The 18,967-nt window shown below is 48.4% G+C and overlaps 1 protein-coding gene and 1 long non-coding RNA gene across 2 annotated transcripts; one reads left to right on the forward strand and one right to left on the reverse strand.

Annotated features, from left to right (window-relative positions):
* Positions 1 to 273: 273 nt before the first annotated feature.
* CD8A (CD8a molecule) lies at positions 274 to 5,378 on the reverse strand. Its single transcript, XM_043603926.1, has 6 exons — positions 5,269 to 5,378; positions 4,815 to 5,180; positions 4,093 to 4,203; positions 3,760 to 3,870; positions 3,089 to 3,119; positions 274 to 392 (listed from the first exon to the last, which is right to left on the reverse strand). Exons 1-6 carry the CDS (start codon positions 5,315 to 5,317, stop codon positions 341 to 343), a joined length of 720 nt encoding a protein of 239 aa, XP_043459861.1. The 5' UTR covers positions 5,318 to 5,378; the 3' UTR covers positions 274 to 340.
* Positions 5,379 to 5,396: 18 nt separating this feature from the next.
* On the forward strand, positions 5,397 to 8,009 carry LOC122497143. Its single transcript, XR_006301036.1, has 2 exons — positions 5,397 to 5,502; positions 7,276 to 8,009. It is a non-coding gene; the product is annotated as an uncharacterized LOC122497143 (long non-coding RNA).
* The last annotated feature ends 10,958 nt before the right edge of the window (positions 8,010 to 18,967 follow it).

An 18,967-nucleotide genomic window follows, 5' to 3' on the forward strand; every position in this document is an offset into this window, starting at 1 on the left:
CTATGTCAAGGCTCCCTCCTCCCCCACCAGCTCTAACCGCCAGATTCCGAGAACATGGCTCACAGTAGCTCTGGCCTGCCCACCCTTTACCCCAGTGCGTGCACACAATGGTCTCGTAACCCTTGTGGTGTACTGTAGATATACAGTCTTGTTTTGTGTCAACTGAGGAAAACACGTAAAGAAAAAGTCACTTCCCCACCCCACCCCCATGAAAATAATAATGAGAACAGATACATTAAGAAGGAAGCTGGAAAAACTGAAAGGGAAGGACTGTTACTGTCCTCATAAAGAGAGTTTTATTTGGTCTTGTAGTGGCTGGTGCATGGGGCCCATCTCCATGTTAGACGTATCTCTCTGACGGGCTAGGCTTGCCTCCTGCTCTGACCACGGGCCTGAAAGAGAGACAGGCGACCAACTGTTACTGCAGCAAGAGCCCCCACGGTGTGATGCAACATCCATGCATGTCTCCCCACCCTCTCCAGCCTCCCGGCCCCTACAGGGCCTGAGGACTTGTCCCTGGAACACCAGCATGGGGCTGGGTGAGTGATGTTAGCAACCCTGTCAAGCATCACGTGTCTGTCGTCTCGCGGTCACAGCTACCTGAAGAGTGAGGGGCAGTGGGAATGAGAGACTGGAGAACTTGCCCAAGGTCACATATCTAGGAGGTGGTGGAGCCAGGGTCTGAACCCAGTTTGTCTAGCTTCTTGGAGCCTTTGTCAGGGTACCCATGGAGGTGACAAAAAGAGGCTGATAACCAACATCATCAGTTGACCTGATTCTCAGCCCCTGGGAGGATCACAGGGATAGGGGAGGATGTGAGCAAACCACCACCATCAGCCACGAAGAGCTACTTTATCTCACACAAACAAATGTCACACTAAAAATGTGTGTTAATTCAGTACTGGGCTAGTGCCTCCTAAACGGGCTAATGCATCATGAGTGTCATGTCTATGCACACCATCCTCCCAAACGTCTCTGTGGAAGCTGAGCTGCCCTCAGTCATCACTAGATAGTTAACTCATGCATGTGGATCCCTGAGATATGCTTACTCAGTATAGCTTTGCATTCTAGGGCAGAGTTGTGTTCTCACCTCCTTTTTTTTTTTTTTAAGTTTATTTATTTTGAGAGAAAGAGTGCATGGGAGAGGCAGAGAGAGAGAGAGAGAGAGAGAGAGAATCCCAAGTAGGGTCTGCACTGTCAGTGCACAGCCTGATGTGGGGCTCAGACTCACAAACCGTGAGATCATGACCTGAGCCAAGATCAAGAGTCAGACATTGAAACAACTGAGCCATCCAGGTGCCCCTCTCAGTTCATTTCAAAATGAGAATTTTCAGAAAAGATACAGATAAGGGATGATCCTCCTCCAAAAGCTCCCAACTGCACCCCAAGTACTTGAAAATGCTAAAAATCTTTCTCTGTTTTGAAAGGGTCTTTATCCCCTTGTTATAGCATTTAAAACAGGCATTGGAAATTCATTACATTTCCATTGTTACATTTATATATATATAAATATATATTATATATATATATAAATATTATATATATATATATATATATATATATATATATATATATATAAAAAGATATATGAGATAGTGAAGTTGGCTTCCTGCAGGGAAATATCAAGGAGTGGGAAATGCAAACCCTAGGAATGAAACTTGAAATAATTTGGGGGCGCCTCAAAAATTAATGACTCAGTTAAGTGTCAGAGTCTTGATCTTAGCTTAGGTCATAATCTCACAGTTGGTGAGTTCAAGCCCCACATCAGGCTCTGCACTGATGGTGCAAAGCCTGCTTGGGATTCTGTCTCTCCCTTCTCTCTGCCCCTCCCCTGCTTGTGTGTATGTGTGTGTGTGTGCGCACGCCCATGCTATCTCTCTCTCAAACTTAAAAAACAAACCTTGAAATATTTTTATCTACTGAAAGAAACCAGTGAATATAATTCTTATATGTTATCCTTAAACAACCCCATCCCCCAACCCCCCAATCGTAGGAAGCAGCCTGAGTTTTGGATAGAAGTCGCAGCTCTGCTACCTGCTGATTGTATGGCCTTGGACAAGTCACTAAATGTCCTACCCATTAGTTTCCTCATCTGAAAAATGGTGGTCATGGTAACTACTTGTAAAATTGTTATGAAACTTGAAATTAATATATATATGTATATATATGGCTAGTAGTTGGGACTCTGCAGGCTTTTATCAAGTGGTTTATTATTATCAATAATCTGGGTGTCATCATGTCTCTGCCGTCTTTGGTGGGTTTCTTGAGCTGAGCTGCTAATCTGTGAGATGGGACTGTGGTATCTCTCACATGGGGTTGCTGTGTGGATAAGAGAGATCCTGAGTGTAGCCCCACCACAGTGCAGGGCTCCAGTGGTGCCCGTGAGATGTTAGGGCAGGGCTGCCTCAGCCTAAGTTCAAAGGACTGTGGAGACGGAGACCTCTCTTCCAGACACTGGTTTTTGTTTTTGTTTTTTTCCTGATCATTTCAGAATGATCACAGCCTGGAATTGGATCAGGGAGTCACTGGAGCTGCCAGATAGTTAACTGCCCCTGCCTCTGGTTCCCTTTTCTTCCAGTCCACTCCTTGGTCATAAATCCAGGCCCTGCACTGACACAGGGAAATTAGGAACCTAGACCATTGTTTATTTGGTTCCCTGATAGAAGATTGGCTCTCTCTCAAAACACTAGACTCTCAAAAATCTAGAACAAGCAAGTGGGAAGGAAAAGTTTTCTTAAGAAAACAATAAAAGCCAGCTGGAATCATCCAGATGAAGAGACCTCAGGTCTTTGAGGAGCTAGGATTCTTTGGGCAAATGCTTCAGATGGGATTTTTGGTGCTAAGCCAAATAAGAGGGAGATTTACTATAGTCACACTGCTCTTCCCGTTAGCCCAACCTGTGCCCCCATTTCCCCCACAGTGCCTGCGTTGTGCCTCTCTTTGCTCAAGAACTATGCTGATTACCTGCTCCCAGAATTCCACTGCTGTGGCCTCTCTCTGGGAAGGGTTCCCACCGACTGCTGTGTGGGAAGCCCCGCCTCTGCCCAGGGCTGCCCAGTGTTAGGCCCAGGGATTACAAAACACTCACCTCGGACATTTGCAAACACGTCTTCGGTTCCCTGGATAAGAAAAAGAAGGGGTAAAGTGACTGACTCCCCCCTCCACCAATAGTCCCCAGTTAGAGTTTCTCCCTCCCTTTTCCTATTTCTTTAGGATTTTAACTTTTGAGAGCCAGGTAAGGGAGTTTTCCTTCCCTCTTCTCATCAATTTTAAAAAGCATTGAAAATACAGATGTGGGTTAAGATGGGTTAGTACAGTCACCCACGGTGGGACCCAAAGTAGTAGGGGATTTGCGAGGAGGCGGCTAAGGGTCAGTCTCAACTCGTCATGGTTTTGACCAGCCTTTCTGGGCACTGGTCCCAGGGCCACAGCGGCAGCCTCCCCCGCGGCCGTTTGTGATAAGCCAGGATCTGTGCGCTGCCTTGTCCTTAGCCAATGGACTCACCACAGCTACGGCCCCTGGGATAAGGGCTCTGTCGTCGGGAAAATGTCCCGGAGAGTGGAAAGCAGAGGGACAAGGGACTTTCTCGAGTTCTGTCTCCAGGAAAAAAAAATGGGCTCTGCCTTACCCTACAGTGCAGCTTGGAGTCCCAGAAATCTCCATCCTGTCTGCGGGCAAGGGCTGCCTGGAGCAAGCCGCGGAATCGGAGCCAGTGGAGCAGAACGCTTCCCGTAACTCCGCCCTTCCCTAGGACTTACTGTGGTTGCAGATGACGGTGATGACCAGCGACAGGAGAAGGAAGGCGCAGGTCCCAGCTAGGGGTGCCCAGATGTAGATGTCACAGGACAAGTCCAGCCCACTTGCTTCCACTGAAGACACCGAAAACGCAGGCATTTAGGAGCCGGCCGGCGATCCTCCCACCCCACACCACCAGCTTGGGCTTGTCTCTCTCGGGTCCGGGTCTGTTTTCCCACCACGTGGACAGCTTTCGCCTCTACCTCCAGGATCAGGGCTGGCCCTAGCAGGGGCTCTCCCTGCGGTCCGCACGGCCCCTGGCCGGTTCCCGCCCCGGGACCTTGTGCCTGTCTCACCTGTGCTGCCCGCTGAAGGCTGGCAGGTCCCCGGGCGCAGAGACACCCGCTGCGACGTGGTGATGGGCGCCTGCGTGGGCGGTCGCGGCGCGGGCGTAGTGGTGGGCTTGACTGCGGGAAAAACACAGCCTAGTTGGAGTCGGACCGGGGACATCTACCTTAACCCTCCCCACTGCCCCACGCGCCTCTGCCCCAGGGGGCGCCTCCTCCGCGCTCGCGGATCTCTGCACTCAAGGCGGGGAGACGGATTAGGGACTTCGAGGATTCGCGCTCACCCCTTTGCGGCGCGCGCGGTACCCTGCCGAGTCCCCGGCTCCGCCAAGCGCACCCGGCGCCTCGGGACCGGAACGCAGGAGCCCGCTCCCTGTCACCCAGCCTCTCTCCATGGCTCAACCCGCAAGCTTGCGGGCTTGGGTTGATATCCGCCGGTCACTGACGAGCAAACGCTGGCTCACAGAATTTAAGTAACTGCCCAGGAGTAGACGAGCACCCGAACTCGAGCCCAAATTGGCCGGACCTAAGAAGCTATCTTCAGCCTCGACCCAGCCGCACCTTAGCCTCAGCTTCCTCGTCTGTGAAATGGGAGTATTAAGGACCCCCCCCCCCCCCACACACACACAAGGTCTCTAAGAGGCTCGAAAGCGGGGGGTTCGTGTGAACACGGGTTCAGAGAGGAGTCCTAAACCGCACACCGAGAGGTGCCGCGCCCTGGGCGCTCGGACCTGGCAGGAAGACCGGGACGAAGGCGCTGAAGTACAGAACGGAGTTGCTCACGACCGAGCAGAAATAGTAGCCTTCTTCCTCCTTGCGGAATCTGTGCAGGGTGAGACTGTAGAGGGTGTCCTGAACCCTCTGGCCCGAGATCTGTTTGGGGTCCAGCTCCTCGGCCAACTTGGTCCGGCTTCTGGAGAGGTACGCCAGGAAGATGGGGCGGGCGGCAGGTTCGTTCTTCTGGAAGAGCCAGGTGCAGCCCGGCGCCGCGCTGGACAGCAGCACCTCGCACTGCAGCTCCACCCGCTGGCCGAGCCTGCCCTCCACCTTCCCGGGCGATAAGCGGAACGGGCTCGGCCCGGCGGCTGCGGCGGCATCTGCGGGTGGCAGGTGTCCAGACTGAGCCGGGAGCCCGGCGCCCCGCGTCTGCCCCGCCCCCGCCCTCCCCGAGGGTCGCCAACTCACGAAGCAGCAAGGCCAGCGGCAGGAGCTGGGCAGTCACCGGAGAGGCCATGGCGCACTCGGCGCTGAGCGACACGAGCGGACGCGCGCAGGAGCTGGTGGGACCCCAAGGGGGGAAGTTGCGCCCTTCGCCGGCCGGCCGAGGAGCCAGATTTCGCGTTCGGAGGATGTGATGTCACCCGAAGCCCCGTCGAGGAGAGTGGCCCTGTTTTTCCGCGGTTGCCACCTTCCAGCCCGGTGAGAGGGCTGGGAGGGGGGAGTGGTGGTCCATGATCTAGATGGGCCGTCGAAGTAGGCTTTACAGGACAGCTGGGGTCAGTGGAGAACTGCGGGTTTGTGGATGAAGAAAAAGGCTTGCAAATGACCCTTGGGAAAGGCTCTCTTGTGGGGGCGACGGAGACAGAGGTTTACAAGAGGTGAGGGTGAGGGTGAGCAGGAAAGCAGAGCACACACGTCCCCTTCCTCTGTAGTCACTCAGAGTGTCTCTAGCAAGATGGGCACTGAGGGTTGAGGACGGAGAGGCGTTGATGATTTGCAAGCTTCTCTGGCCAGGGGACTCTGGGTGTTCCGCCGGAAGGAGACTACCATGGGGCAGGGGCCACTCACGCCTTGTGTGGTACTGGCGGTCAACTGCTGACCACACCCGTGGAGATTTCTCCCTGCTGCTAAACTTCACCTCACAGGTTTTTTTTTTTTTTCCTTGTGTGGTGTAGCCACTGCAAACAGTGGGGCCTCTACACCAGTGCCTCTCTTGGCTAGACCCTCAGTCACCCTGCCATAGATCATTATTCTCATAAAGGGGATCTGAGAGTGTCACTCCTGGAGGCGCCTACGAAATCTGGGACTGAATGGAAACTGAAACAAGGGTTGGCTGCTCCCAACCTCTGCCCAGTCCCCTGGCCCTGAATTCTCACGGGGACTTGAGGTCGTCGAAACTCCTCTTGCCTTCGTTGTTCCCTTTGTGGGAAATACCATTCTGTTTAAGCCCTGGGGCCGGCTCCAGTGCTGTGGGATTTAGACCTCATTCCTCTGTGTACCTGACTTTAGGTGCTTGGCAGGGACATGTGTGTAGCCTGGGTGAATGCCTGGGGGGAGACAGTTTTCTTCCCAGGCTCCTGCACACCGTGTCCCCTTCCTTTTTGCAGATTGCGGTCCTGAAAGCTTCTGGCTCCAGTGGATGCCCCTCCTCCCTTTTCTTACGCTTGCCTGAGCCTTTCTGCTTTGAATCCCATAATGAATGTACCTCACACTGTTGCTACTTCATTCTAGAGTTGAGCCACGTGGCATTATCTGTGCCATGTGTCTGCCCCACCTGTGAGTTTTGCCTGGCGAAGACTGTGTCTCAGACACCCCTCCCCACCATGTCACATCATAGCTTGGGGTGAGCTGTGCTTGCAAAACTTTAAGTGTTGAATGGGCTATAAAAAAAAATTTTTTTTTTAATGTTTATCTCAGAGAGAGAGAGACAGAGCATGAGCAGGGGAAGGGCAGAGGGAGAGGGAGACACAGAATCCAAAGCAGGCTCCAGGCTCTGATGCGGGGCTCGAACTCATGGACCATGAGATCATGATCTGAGCCAAAATCGAGATGCTCAACTGATTGAGCCACCCAGGCGCCCCTACCTGTTACATTTTCAAATGGAAGATGAGGGAGGCTGGGGAAGGAAAACCTTTTGTAATGATGGATATGACTGTGGCTCACAGTAGGGCATCATCCCCTGGCATATAGATGTATACATGTGTGCGTGTGTCCCTGGCTGTGTATACACAGTGCTGTGCCTTAACTCACATGAATGAGGGTGATGGAGAAAGAGCCAAGACCAGACAGGCCATGTCTGTCTCCTGAAAGAGAGCTGCAGCTGGTTTGGAGGCCTTCCAGCCTTGCAGCTAAGAAAAGTGTCAGCCACGAGGGTGGCAGCCCCTTTGTACAGAGCACTACAGAGGGTTGAGGGGAGGGGGATGCCAAGGCAACGTGTGAAACAAAGGAGGCTTTGTGATATTTTTTTTACAGAATGTGGCGGATTCTCGATGCAACCACGAGGACATCCGCTCCGCAGCAAGCAGGAGAGCAGATGCAATCCGCGCGCAAATTCGGGGGATACTTGCATGCAATAGGGCCAGGTGTGCAGAGGGCTGAGCGGGGCCTGCCCTCCCCTGCCAGGTGCGTCCCCTACCCCAAGCCACGGCACTCCAGCGGGGTGGCGTGAAGACACGAGAACTACACTCCGCCAGGCGAGCCCCTTCTTTTTAAAAACATCCAGAGAGAGACAAGGTAGGAGAGTCACCAGTTTCTGTGCTGAATTGAAGCAAGTCTTTGTTTTTCTGGAGGTGTTCGTTCTTAAAACGTGGAGATAAAATCATCTTAACTGACATGACACGAAGACACTCAGAAGGCATACACGGGCAGGGCAGGGGTACGAAATTAATCAGGGCTCTGTGCCACAGCTCCTAAGACACTGACTACACGGACAACTTGAAATCAGTGGCCCTGCTGCCTCCTCTTGCCAATCCAGCTCTGTGGGGACAATACTGTCTCCTTGGAAGGAGTTAGCTTGTTTGGGCCTAGAAAGGCCTTTGGGTTCTAGAGTTGACAGGGCTTTGCTTTATCTCAGTGACAAATACCTGTCAACGTCACTCCCACTTTTTCTGGAGAATGTTTCAATCTACAGACACATTGTCATATTGTATGTCTTTGAGTTTGCATTGTGTTGTTACATATATTTAGTTCATTCATTTAAAATGGTGTATAGTAACATTATCTTGTGAATACACGACAGTTCGGGGGTCCTCAAACCAGAGTATTCATACCCCTGGGGGACAAGGAGGCTGTCTGCGGGGATGCACGATATTTGAAGGGGCTCATTTTCCAGATCCTCAACTGCCATTGGTTCTCTTTCCTAAGACAGATCTGCCCAGGAGCAGATGTCTGTGTCTTGTCTTCGTGTTGATTCTCTTTCCCTGCCTTCTTTTTCATGATTGCCGTTTGCTTGCTTTAAAACAAAAAGGCAGACCTGCTACCATCCCGTACGTTACTGTGGGGCAATGCCCAGGAGGTTCGAAACCCTCTGTGGGCAACAAGGGGAAACACCCAGATATTTTTCATTCCATGCCCATTCCTTTAGGAATAAGCATTTTTCCTGAGGAGAGTCCCTGAGATCCTAGCAAAGAGGGTGTCTGGGAGAAATGCTGGAAGCAGAGCACTTTATGGCCAACTCCTTGGCCCCATCACTTTACTCACCTCTCTTTTGGAGAGCTGCAGTGCAGAAGCCACACAGTTACTATGGGAGGTGCGTTCATTCCTAACGTGTTCATTAGCATTGCATTGCAAAGGGAACCAGGCTTCCTTTTCTTTCTTTCTTTCTTTTTTTTTTTTTTAAGTTTATTTCTTTTGAAAGAGAGAGAGAGCAGGGGAGGAGCAGAGAGAGATGGATAGAGAGAGAATCCCAAGCAGGCCCGCTCTGTCAGCGCGAAACCCAATGTGGGGCTCGAACTCCCAAACCGTGAGATCATGACCTGAGCCAAAGTTGTATACTTGACCGACAGAGCCACCCAGGTGCCCCCAGACTTCCTTTTCAACACACAGTCGGATTTGCTACTTGGTTTGACATTGAAGACTGGCTTTGCCAATGACATTAGTTGGCAGCATTTTTATTTGCAGCGAATCAAATGAGGTAAAAATCCTCAGCTCCAAAGTTTTGATGACAACAAAGTTTAAAGTCTATGATAAAATAAAAACATTTAATTAAAATATAGTTTTGTCAAATCTGTATTGAAATTAAAAATATTTATATTTCCCCAACCCCTTCTAAGTCCATCAGTGAGGGCAGTTGCTTCTAGGTGAGATAAGAATGGTACAGTTCAGGGGCACCTGGGTGGCGCAGTCGGTTGGGCGTCCGACTTCCGCTCAGATCACGATCTCGCAGTCCGTGAGTTCGAGCCCCGCGTCGGGCTCTGGGCTGATGGCTCAGAGCCTGGAGCCTGCTTCCGATTCTGTGTCTCCCTCTCTCTCTGCCCCTCCCCCGTTCATGCTCTGTCTCTCTCTGTCCCAAAAATAAATAAACGTTAAAAAAAAAATTAAAGAAAAAAAAAAGAAAGAATGGTACAGTTCATAGGTATGAGTAAATAGGTCTTGGTAAAGCCTGTCTTAGTCGGCTTCCAGAAACTGAGAAGTGAGTAACTCTAAAGATAGTAATCAAGCCACTTGCAGTTCAGTGGTTCCCAAGTCTTTTCTTTCAACACAATTGAAAGAAGACCTACTAGATTTGCCAACTGTTAGGGGCTGAAGTGTGTATGTCCCCTGAAAATCCTATTTTGAAATCCTAACCCCCAGTACCTCAGAATATAACCTTATTGGAGATAGGGTTTTATTAAAGGTAAAGTCAAATTAAAATGAGGTCATTAGGGTGGGTCCTAATCCAATATAACTGGTGTCGTTCTAAAGAGGGTACATTTGGATACAGACACATACCCTGGGAGAATGTCATATGAAAATAAAGGCAGAGATCACGGTGATGATTCTACAAGCCAAGAAACCCAAAGATGGTGGGGAACGCACCAGAAAGTAGGGGAGAGGGAAAGCAGATCTTTCTCACAGCCCTGAAAGGGAACAAACTCACCCCTGATCTTGGACTTGTAGCTTCCCGAAACTGTGAGACTATACATTGCTGTTGTGGAGCCGCCTGGTTTGTGGTACTTTGTTTACAGCAGCCCTTGCAAAGTAACAGAGTAACAACTAGATCATTAAAATGGCTTTTTGTTGGCAGCTCACTATTGTGGGTTTTTTTTTTTTTTTAATTTTTTTTAATGCTTTATTTTTTGAGAGAGACAGAGTGTGAACAGGGGAGGGGCAGAGAGAAGGAGAGAGGGAGACACAGAATCCGAAGCAGGCTCCAGGCTCTGAACTGTCAGCACGGAGCCCAATGTGGAACTCGAACCCACCCATGAACTGCAAGATCATGACCTGAGCTGAAGGTGGATGCTTAACTGACTGAGCCACCCAGGCGCCCTGTGGTGTTCTTTTTTTTTTTTTTTTTTTTTTGAAAAAGTTAAAAGATTTAGCGTCTCTGCTACAACCAAACCATTTATAAGAACAAAATTTCTCAGTGCTTACACTGGATGAAAAGAAGGTAGGAAAATAATTGATGTTGAACCCTGTCTCATTTTAGCAATAGGTAATAACTTCTTATGGGTTCATTAACTAATTGGGCCTGTCCATCTCTTTAAGAGCTGAATTTCCCCTAAAAGTTATTTTGTTATAAAAATTCTTATTTTGACACTGCATTATAAAAAACAATACAGAGCTCTCATATACTCTTTACCCAGTGTCTCCCAATGGTAACATTTTGTAACTATAGTACAGTATTACCAAAGGCTACTTTTTATGTTTAACATTTCATTTTCAATATAACTTCTGTTGTTTTTGAGCAGTCTGCACTGCCAATAGCTGTAATGATGGCATAATCTAAATAAATTTTTAATACTTGGAAATGCATGGTTATAGGAAATTAAAATTTCATTTTATATGCTTTTCTGGCAGAGAAGTCTGATCAATAAAAGCTCTTCAAGCATAAAAACATACTACATTAGGATAAACTTCTATGCAGGAAGATGGGTAGAATTCATAAATTAGACGGAAAAAAGGAATGATGAAAAATTTTCAAAAGTTAAAGAACATGTTCTTGCTTTTAAAAACAGGTGAGGGTTGGGGCGCCTGGGTGACTCAGTTGGTTAAGCCTCCGTCTCAGGTCATGATCTCACGGTTAGTGAGTTTGAGCCCCGCATCGAGCTCTATGCTGACAGCTCAGAACCTGGAGTCTGCTTCGGATTCTGTGTCTCCCTCTCTTTCTGCTCCTTCCCCTGCTCATGCTGTGTCTCTCTCTGTCTCTCTCAAAAATAAATAAACATTAAAACAAAACAAAACAAAACAGTGAGGGTGGAAATAAAATTGATACATTATTTATTCATATTCTATCAGAAAAAGTTAAAAAGTGATGTAAAGGTTTTATCTTAAAACATTAATATTTACAACACATTGGAATTATATATTTTACATCTATTTATGATGAAAAATGCTTGATGTCAAGTTAAAATGGAGTGAAGGAATATACCTACATTCATAGCAGCATCATTCACAAGAGCTACGACGTGGAGGCAACCCAGGTGTCCCCCGATAGATGAAAGATAAGCAAATGTGGGATGTCCCCACAATGGAATATTATTCAACTTTTAAAAAGGAAGGAAATTTTGACACACACTACAACATGGCTAAACCCTGAGAACCTTATGACGAGTGAAATAAGCCAGTCACAAAGGGACAAATACTGTGCTCAGAACCATAGGGACAGAAAGTAGATTGGCAGTTGCCATGAGCTGGGGGGCAGAAGGTTGGGGAGTTATTATTTGATGAGTACAAATAGGAGTTCTGGAGATGGATGGAGATGGATGGTAGTGATGTCTGTACCATAATGTGAATGTACTTAATACCACTGAACTCGACACTGAGAAATGGTTAAGATGGTAAATATTATACGTATTTTACCACAACAAAAACTTCAAAAAAAAAAAAACAAAAACCAGGTAAAGGAGCACAGAGTCTTTCGTCTTTGGGGTGGGATACAAGAGCAGTAAAATCTGATAACAACCGCCACTCTTTATTTACCCATTCCTTTGTGTTTTTTTTATTTAAAAAAATTTTATGTTTATTCATTTTTGAAAAACAGAGAGAAACATAGCACAAGCAGGGGTGGGGCGGAGAGAGAGGGGGACACAGAATCCGAAGCAGGCTCCAGGATGTCAGCACAGAGCCCAACGCGGGGCTTGAACTCACGAACGCAAGATCAAGACCTGAGCCACAGTCAGATGCTCAACCAACTGAGCCACCCAGGCACCCCTCTCTGTTCCTTTCTTAATGGATCTTCAGGCTGTTTCTAGTTTTTGCCGTTATAAACAATGCTACAGTGAGTATCCTTGTGAATATTTCCTACAGTCTATGTACAAGATTTTCTCTAGGGTGTCAGCTTGGGAGAGGAAGGGCTTCAAGAGGATGCCAACTGACCTGGAACATGGGCTTCTCTTCAACCTCCCTAGCTATTGGCAAGTTTCTCTCCAAAGTGATGATACCAGTTTATCCTCACACCAGCTGTGGATGAGTTTCCATTTACCCACGCGCTTTATAATTCTTAGTTTGGTCAGTCTTTTCAATTCTGTCACTCTGATAGATGAGTTGGTATCTTGTTGTTTAAACTTGCATCTCCCTGACTAAGGTTGAGAGACAGTGTGTCCTTCCCATGCGGCCATTCAGCTGACCTCTTCCGCCAAATGCCTGTCTGCATTCTTTGCCTACAGGTCTGTTGAACATTTAAAAGACAAATTTTGTTGGTGCTTAGAGAACCTGATTCCACAATAAATGAGGCTTCAGCTCTCCTTTTTCTTTCTGGCTGTGCTGAGTCTTGCTGTACTCATGGTTAAGGCTCTGGCAAAAACAAACAAACAAACAAACAAACAAACAACAACCCAGGTGCAAAATAAACTTACAAAAAAGGCTCACTTTCTTCCTTTCTTCCCTCCTTCCTTTCCTCCTTCTTTCCTTCCTTTTTCTTCCTTTCTTCCTTTGTTTTTTCTTTCTCCTTCCCTTTCCTTTCCTGTCCTAGCCTTTCCTTTCCTTTTCTTTTCTTTCTCTTTCTCTTTCTTGAGACAATTTGTTGTCTTGACCCAGTGTATCCAAGATAGAAACTTGAAAAGTCAGTGGAAATGTTTCTTTGTACACAAGATGGTTACTTCTTTACTTGGGCGCTGGTGGAGGATCCATGAAGTAAGCTCAACGCAACCATGAAGCTTTCACTCTCATGTTTTATAAACTGTGACCTTGCCCGTGGGAAGCCCCCGTGCTACTTTCTGAGGGCATCTTCGCGGTTCTCTTCAGATACCTGCTGGGTGAGCTGTGGAAGCTGGAGGGCGCAGCAATGGAAAATTGCAAGGGCGGGGGTGGGAGGCGATTGTTTCCACAGCTAACCACCCTCGCCTGGGGCAGGCGGAAAAGGTTCCAACTCCAACAGCCCACTGACCCATTAATTACAGTTTCCTCCTCTGCGAACGGGAAGACTGGAGAGTGAAGAGGAAGGTAGAAGGCGAAGCTTGAGAAGGAGAGAAAAGACCTGGAAACCCGAGGGCTCTCCCCATCCTCCCTCCCTCCTCCTGTAGTCCTCCAGCTCCTCCCTCCTCTTTCCGTTTTTCTGGGAGCGGGGTGAAAGGGGTGAGAGGGTTTCCCAGGAAGGTTTGCAATTTCTCAGGTTAGCAGGAATGGGAGAAATGAGCCTCCTCTCCGCACCTGACATTGAGGCGAACTGTCCATCAGGAACATTCCTAACGCAGAGCGGTGCAAGTGGACTCCCTAGGCCCCACAGTCAGCTTCTAACTTGGACTGTGGAGAGAATGTGTTCCCAGCCCCCCCCCCCCCAGGCGGGTGTGCAGTGGAGGGGAGCTACGTGGAGCCGGGGTGCGGGTGGGGCCTGCAGCTGGTGTCCTGCTTCACCGCACCGCTTCCAGTGCTGCAGGTCCCCAAGCCAAAGGGGACAGGCAAGGAAACACGTGATACCAGATGGGGGGTGCCAGGATGTGGTGGGTGCAGCGAGGACAGGAGCCCAGCCAAAGTCGCCACCCTTAGCAGGGGGGCGGAGGGAGGCTGGGGGAAGGCGACCAGGGCGACCAGCGCAGCTGCACCTGAACCCAGTCTTCACCGAGGCGGCGACGTGCCGCGCTGGGGAGCCAGGCTGAAGGCGCACGCAGCTGCACAGGCACGGCAGCCTAGGCGGAGCGGAGGGTTTAGGGAACCCGCACCAGCCAGGTCACTTGAGGCAGAGTTGATGGACAGGAGGTGGGGCCATTGCAAAGGGTTTGCACCCCCTTCCCTTCTCAGTTGCTCATTCTGCACCATTCTCTGGGCCAGCCTGGGCAGATGTCTAAGATATCCACCCTGCTTGATCCAGGGCCGGGATCCCTCCCACCACTTCGCACAGAATTTATTTTTCTGTGCGTAGCAAGCTCCCGAACAGAAGCAGCCAGCACATTTCCCACTCTTACCCCAGGAGACAGTGGCCCCTAAAGAAAGTCAGGGCTTGGCCTTCTGCCCCTGCCCCCCCCCCCCCCCAGAGAGGAAGAAAACATTACATTACATTACAAACATTACATTATAGAGGAAGAAAAACGGAGTCCCAGGAGGGTGAGCATTTTACTACAAATAACTCAGGAGGGCCTCCCTAAACTGGGTCTAGCAGCCCAGGACGCTCCCCACCACGCCCGCCCGGTGCCCACCGTGGATGAAAGCTAACGCGCCGCTCCGTCCAGCAGGGGGCGATGTTGCTCTGGTTTTTACCCCCCTCTAGTGGGGAGTGGGGATGAGGGGTGAGGGGTGAGGGGTGGCGGGGGGTGGGTAATCCGATTCAGTCCGCGCTTGACCACAAGCAAAACGGAAGCAGGTGCTAGTTCCCACCGAGTGCCCAGCCTCGTTCAACCTCCCCACATTGCCTCAGTCTTCCCCGGCTGTAGCTCCCCCTCCCCCCCACCTGCCTTTCTCAAGATCCCCACTGACTCCCTAGTCCTTTTCCAGGCTCCTTAAAGCCCTATTTTTCTTTGGCAACGGGGATTAGTATTGGGAGGGGGGTGGGGTGGGTGGAGGGTGGGTTTGCATTTTAACAGGGGATCAAATGACGAGTTAAAGATGGAATTTCTGGCCCAGTATTAGGGGTGGGGGAGAGATTTCAGGTAACTCTTAATTGCCCCCAATGTCTGAATAGCTACCATTAGTCTTAAGCCATCTGTGCAATGCCTTGTCCCTAGAAATAGCTAGAATGTCAACGCTTTAATGGTAGGTAGGAATCCCCACTTTGAGAACCCCTCTTGTTTGGGCCAGGCTGCGATTTCTCCCAATTCAACATCCCGAAGAGGGACCGACTGGAGATCGGAGATCCCGCGCCGTCCCGGGAGCCGGGAGGCCCGGCTGGGGCGTGACCTGGTCGCTGTCTGGGGCTCCCCAGGTGGGGACGGCTCGGCTGAGGTACGGAGGGAACGCGGGCAGAGGTCCCCAGGCTTGGTCCTCCGGACCCGGAGCCCCGAGAGGGGGCCCTAGGCCAGGGGCGGGGGCGGGGCCGTAGGAGAAGGGGAGTGTCGGGCAGGAAGCGGTTGGGGTCGGTCGGGGGCGGGAGGGGGTGGGGGGGAAGGGGCTCTGGGTTGTCCTTGGGGCAGGCGGAGCATCCGGTCTCCGGCCTCCCACCCACTCGGGGCTTGGAGGTAGCTGTTCTGGGATGGGTCCGGGCGGCGGGTGCAGGCTCGCGCGCCCCGGACTCGGGTTGGGTCTGCGAGAGGGGGGAGGTCTTGGAGCGCTAAGGTGGGTGCTGACAGGAGCCGTGCCTCTCTGAGGCTCCCAGGACCTGTTTACCGATTTCATTCCGCGTTTGGTTTCAGTCTACTGGAGGGCCCGGCCCTGAGCTGGCCCTGGCGGTGCTTGGAGCCAGGGCCCCTCGGTCAAAATGCGTCATGCTGTCAGCCACTGACAAGTCTTTAGGCCCCGTCAGTTTCTTCTGCTGGCGTGAATCCTCGGTTTTGGTTATTCACGTGGATCCTGAGCTGATTAGACCCAGCAATGGGGGGGGGGGGGGGAGCAGGGGTAAGGGGTGGACAGTGCTTCGCTCAGACCTCTAAATCCCTCCCTGCCTCAGATGTACACAATCGGTATTTACCCTAAAAAAGTTTTGCCTTCTTTCTTAGACTAAAAATATTTTGGAAAATATAAAATGGAAAAGAAAGAGAAAAATAATCACTCATGGTGTCAACAGTTGTTTTGGTATCATTTTTTGTCCTTTTTTGTTCTGATCCTATACTGATGTATTTTTTATTTTTTTTTCCATCATTGTCATCATATTTCCTCTTCAGGTTTCCAGCCTGCTTTTTAAAATTCCTATATCATACACATTTCTTTGATAACAGGTGCGTCATGAATCTCACCTGATATCAGCATAATATTCTGCTCATATTTTGCCCAGCCAGTCCCCAGTTAGCTGGACATGTAGGTCATGCCTACTTTTTCATTATGACATAGTGATTTCTAAATAGTATGTAATTTTTAATATTTTTTCTTTTTTTTCTAAATAGTATACAATTTCAATTTTTACTTAATTACCTCAAGAGTTCTTAAAAGGTGTTAACAATTTTCTAAGTGGGTAGATTTTCCCCATTTGTTTTGCATTTTATTGCCCTCTAGTCTGAGAATGTGGTCCATGTTGAAGCTTTCTGAAATTTTTTCAGCTTTTGATTGATGGTTGATTTTGTCAATAACTTTAGGCATACTGTTGAATGAATGATTGAGCACGAAATTCTGTATATTAGATCAAGCTTAGTAAAATACATTATCCATTCCTACTCTGTCCTTTATTTTTATCTACTTGATCTGCTAATTTCTGAAAGAACTGTAAGTTTTCAAACTATGTTTGTGCATTTACCATTTCCTTTTTATAGTTCTTTCTAACAGTTTGTGCCTTACATATTTTATTTATTAAGATGTTTTCCAGCTTCATTGAAGTGCAGTTGACATGTAACATTGTGTAAGTTCAAGGTGTACAATATAATGATTTAATATATGTATATATTGTGAAAATGATTACCACAATAAGGTCAGTTAACACATCCATCACCTCACATAATTACATTTTTTCCCATGTGTGTGTGAGTTGAGAACATTTAAGATTTACTCTTAGCAACTTTCAAAGATACGATACAGTATTGTTAATTGTAGTCATCATGCTGTACATTACATCCCGAAAATGTATTCATCTTATAACTGGACTTTGTACCCTTTGGCCATTTTATTTCCATGTTATGATGATAAACAAATTGGGACCATCTGAGTGCCTTAGTGGGTTTTGGTTGGGGTCGTTTATCTTACGGGTTCATGAATTACTTCAGGGACACTTGGAATGCTCTCTTCCCCCCCCCCCCCCCCACCACCCCCCTGCTGCCCCTCCTCCCTCTCAGAATAAGTAAACTTAAAAAAAGAACAAATAAACAAATTGGCTTATGTATCTTTTTATGGATTTTGAATTATTTTCTCAGTCTGGATTTTTGGAAGGAAAGGGTGTTGAAAGCCGAACTGGGATTTGACAAATCCTGAGGATTTGACAAATGCACACTGTAGGCTGCCACAGTTGGCTTGCTTTACTAACTCCGGTCGGCAGCAGGTAAAAAAAAAACCACAAAAACCCAGAAAACAAAAAGAACAACAAAAACAAAAGAAAAAAAGAACAAAGAACAAAAACAAGTGTCCTGCTTTTGTTTTTGCTTTTATTTTTGAGGTAGGTTATGGGATATTTTAAAAGATTTGCTTTGATATTTATTGAAGGTGACTTTTTTCCCCCTGCAAGTCTGATAATCAGTTGAATTTTCTTTGCTGTGTGTGGATTGTTTGTTCGTGTCCTTTTGTGTTTCTGTTTTCTAACTTGTAACTTGAGGAGGTTAATCTCTTTCAAGTCGTACATTCTAAGAATTATGTTTATATTTATTTGACTGCCAAACACCTTATTGAAAAAGAAAAAAACTCCAGTGATCAAGCCAGATACCACAAATTCTCCCTGACTGCCTCCCCCCCTGCTACCTCTGGACCTGAGCAGACCTTTCAGTGTAGCACACAAAGCAGGTAGGGGCACTGTGGAGCCTAAAGTTTATACAATTAAGGGGGAGGGTGCTTTTTAAGATTTTTTTTTTTTAATTTTTTTTTTCAACATTTATTTATTTTTGGGACAGAGAGAGACAGAGCATGAACGGGGGAGGGGCAGAGAGAGAGGGAGACACAGAATCGGAAACAGGCTCCAGGCTCTGAGCCATCAGCCCAGAGCCTGACGCGGGGCTCGAACTCACGGACCGCGAGATCGTGACCTGGCTGAAGTCGGATGCTTAACCGCCTGCGCCACCCAGGCGCCCCTAAGATTTTTTTTTAGAGTGGTGAGATTTTAGGGTAACTGGGCTGAAATATGGAGGAAAGTGATGCCCACTGAGATTACATGATTTTCCTGGTATTGATACATTCCTGTTTCATTGTCCCTAAGGTAAAGGGAGTTTGGTGGAGAGGGAGGAGAAAGTAAGATGTGGGAGGGAAGCTGGAGGGGCACCTGGGTGGCTCAGTCAGTTGAAGCGTCAGCTTCAGCTCAGGTCATGATCTCATGGTGTGTGAGTTTGAGCCCCGTGTCGTGTCGTACTCTGTGCTTGCTGACAGCTTGGAGCCTGCAGCCTGCTTCAGATTCTGTGTCTCCTTCTCTCTCTCTGCCCCTCCCCTGCTCACGCTCTCTCTCTCAAAAACAAAATAAACATTAAGAAAAAAAATTAAAAAAAAAAAAAAAAAGGTGTGGGAAGCTGAGTCTTATGCTTTTTTTCCAAGACTAAGAAGATGAGGAATAGCCCAGCCTGTCATACGCAAGTGGCCCCATCCACTTATCCTGTCCAAGTGATCAGTAGAGATGACCCTTCTTTCATTTCTGATATTAGTAATTAGTGTCTTCTCCCTTTCTTTCTTGGTTAGCCTGGCTAGCAATTTATTAATGTAATTGATCTTTCCTAAGAACCAGCTTTTAACTTTATTGATTTTCTCTATTGTTTCCTTGTTTTCCATATCATTGACTTCTGCTCTCATTTTTATTTCTTTCCTTCTGCTTTGCTTTAGG

This window comes from Prionailurus bengalensis, chromosome A3, assembly GCF_016509475.1.
Source record: "Prionailurus bengalensis isolate Pbe53 chromosome A3, Fcat_Pben_1.1_paternal_pri, whole genome shotgun sequence".
Lineage (NCBI taxonomy): Eukaryota > Metazoa > Chordata > Mammalia > Carnivora > Felidae > Prionailurus > Prionailurus bengalensis.

What these genes read in the sequence shown, in the direction of transcription:
- CD8A (XM_043603926.1), bottom strand. Translation starts at nt 5,317, where the DNA reads ATGGCCTCTCCGGTGACTGCCCAGCTCCTGCCGCTGGCCTTGCTGCTT. An exon ending in GCCTTCAGCGGGCAGCACAG is followed by an intron (nt 3,871 to 4,092) that starts GTGAGACAGGCA and finishes CGGTGTCTTCAG; the next exon opens with TGGAAGCAAGTGGGCTGGAC. An exon ending in CGTGTTTGCAAATGTCCGAG is followed by an intron (nt 393 to 3,088) that starts GTGAGTGTTTTG and finishes TCTCTCTTTCAG; the next exon opens with GCCCGTGGTCAGAGCAGGAG.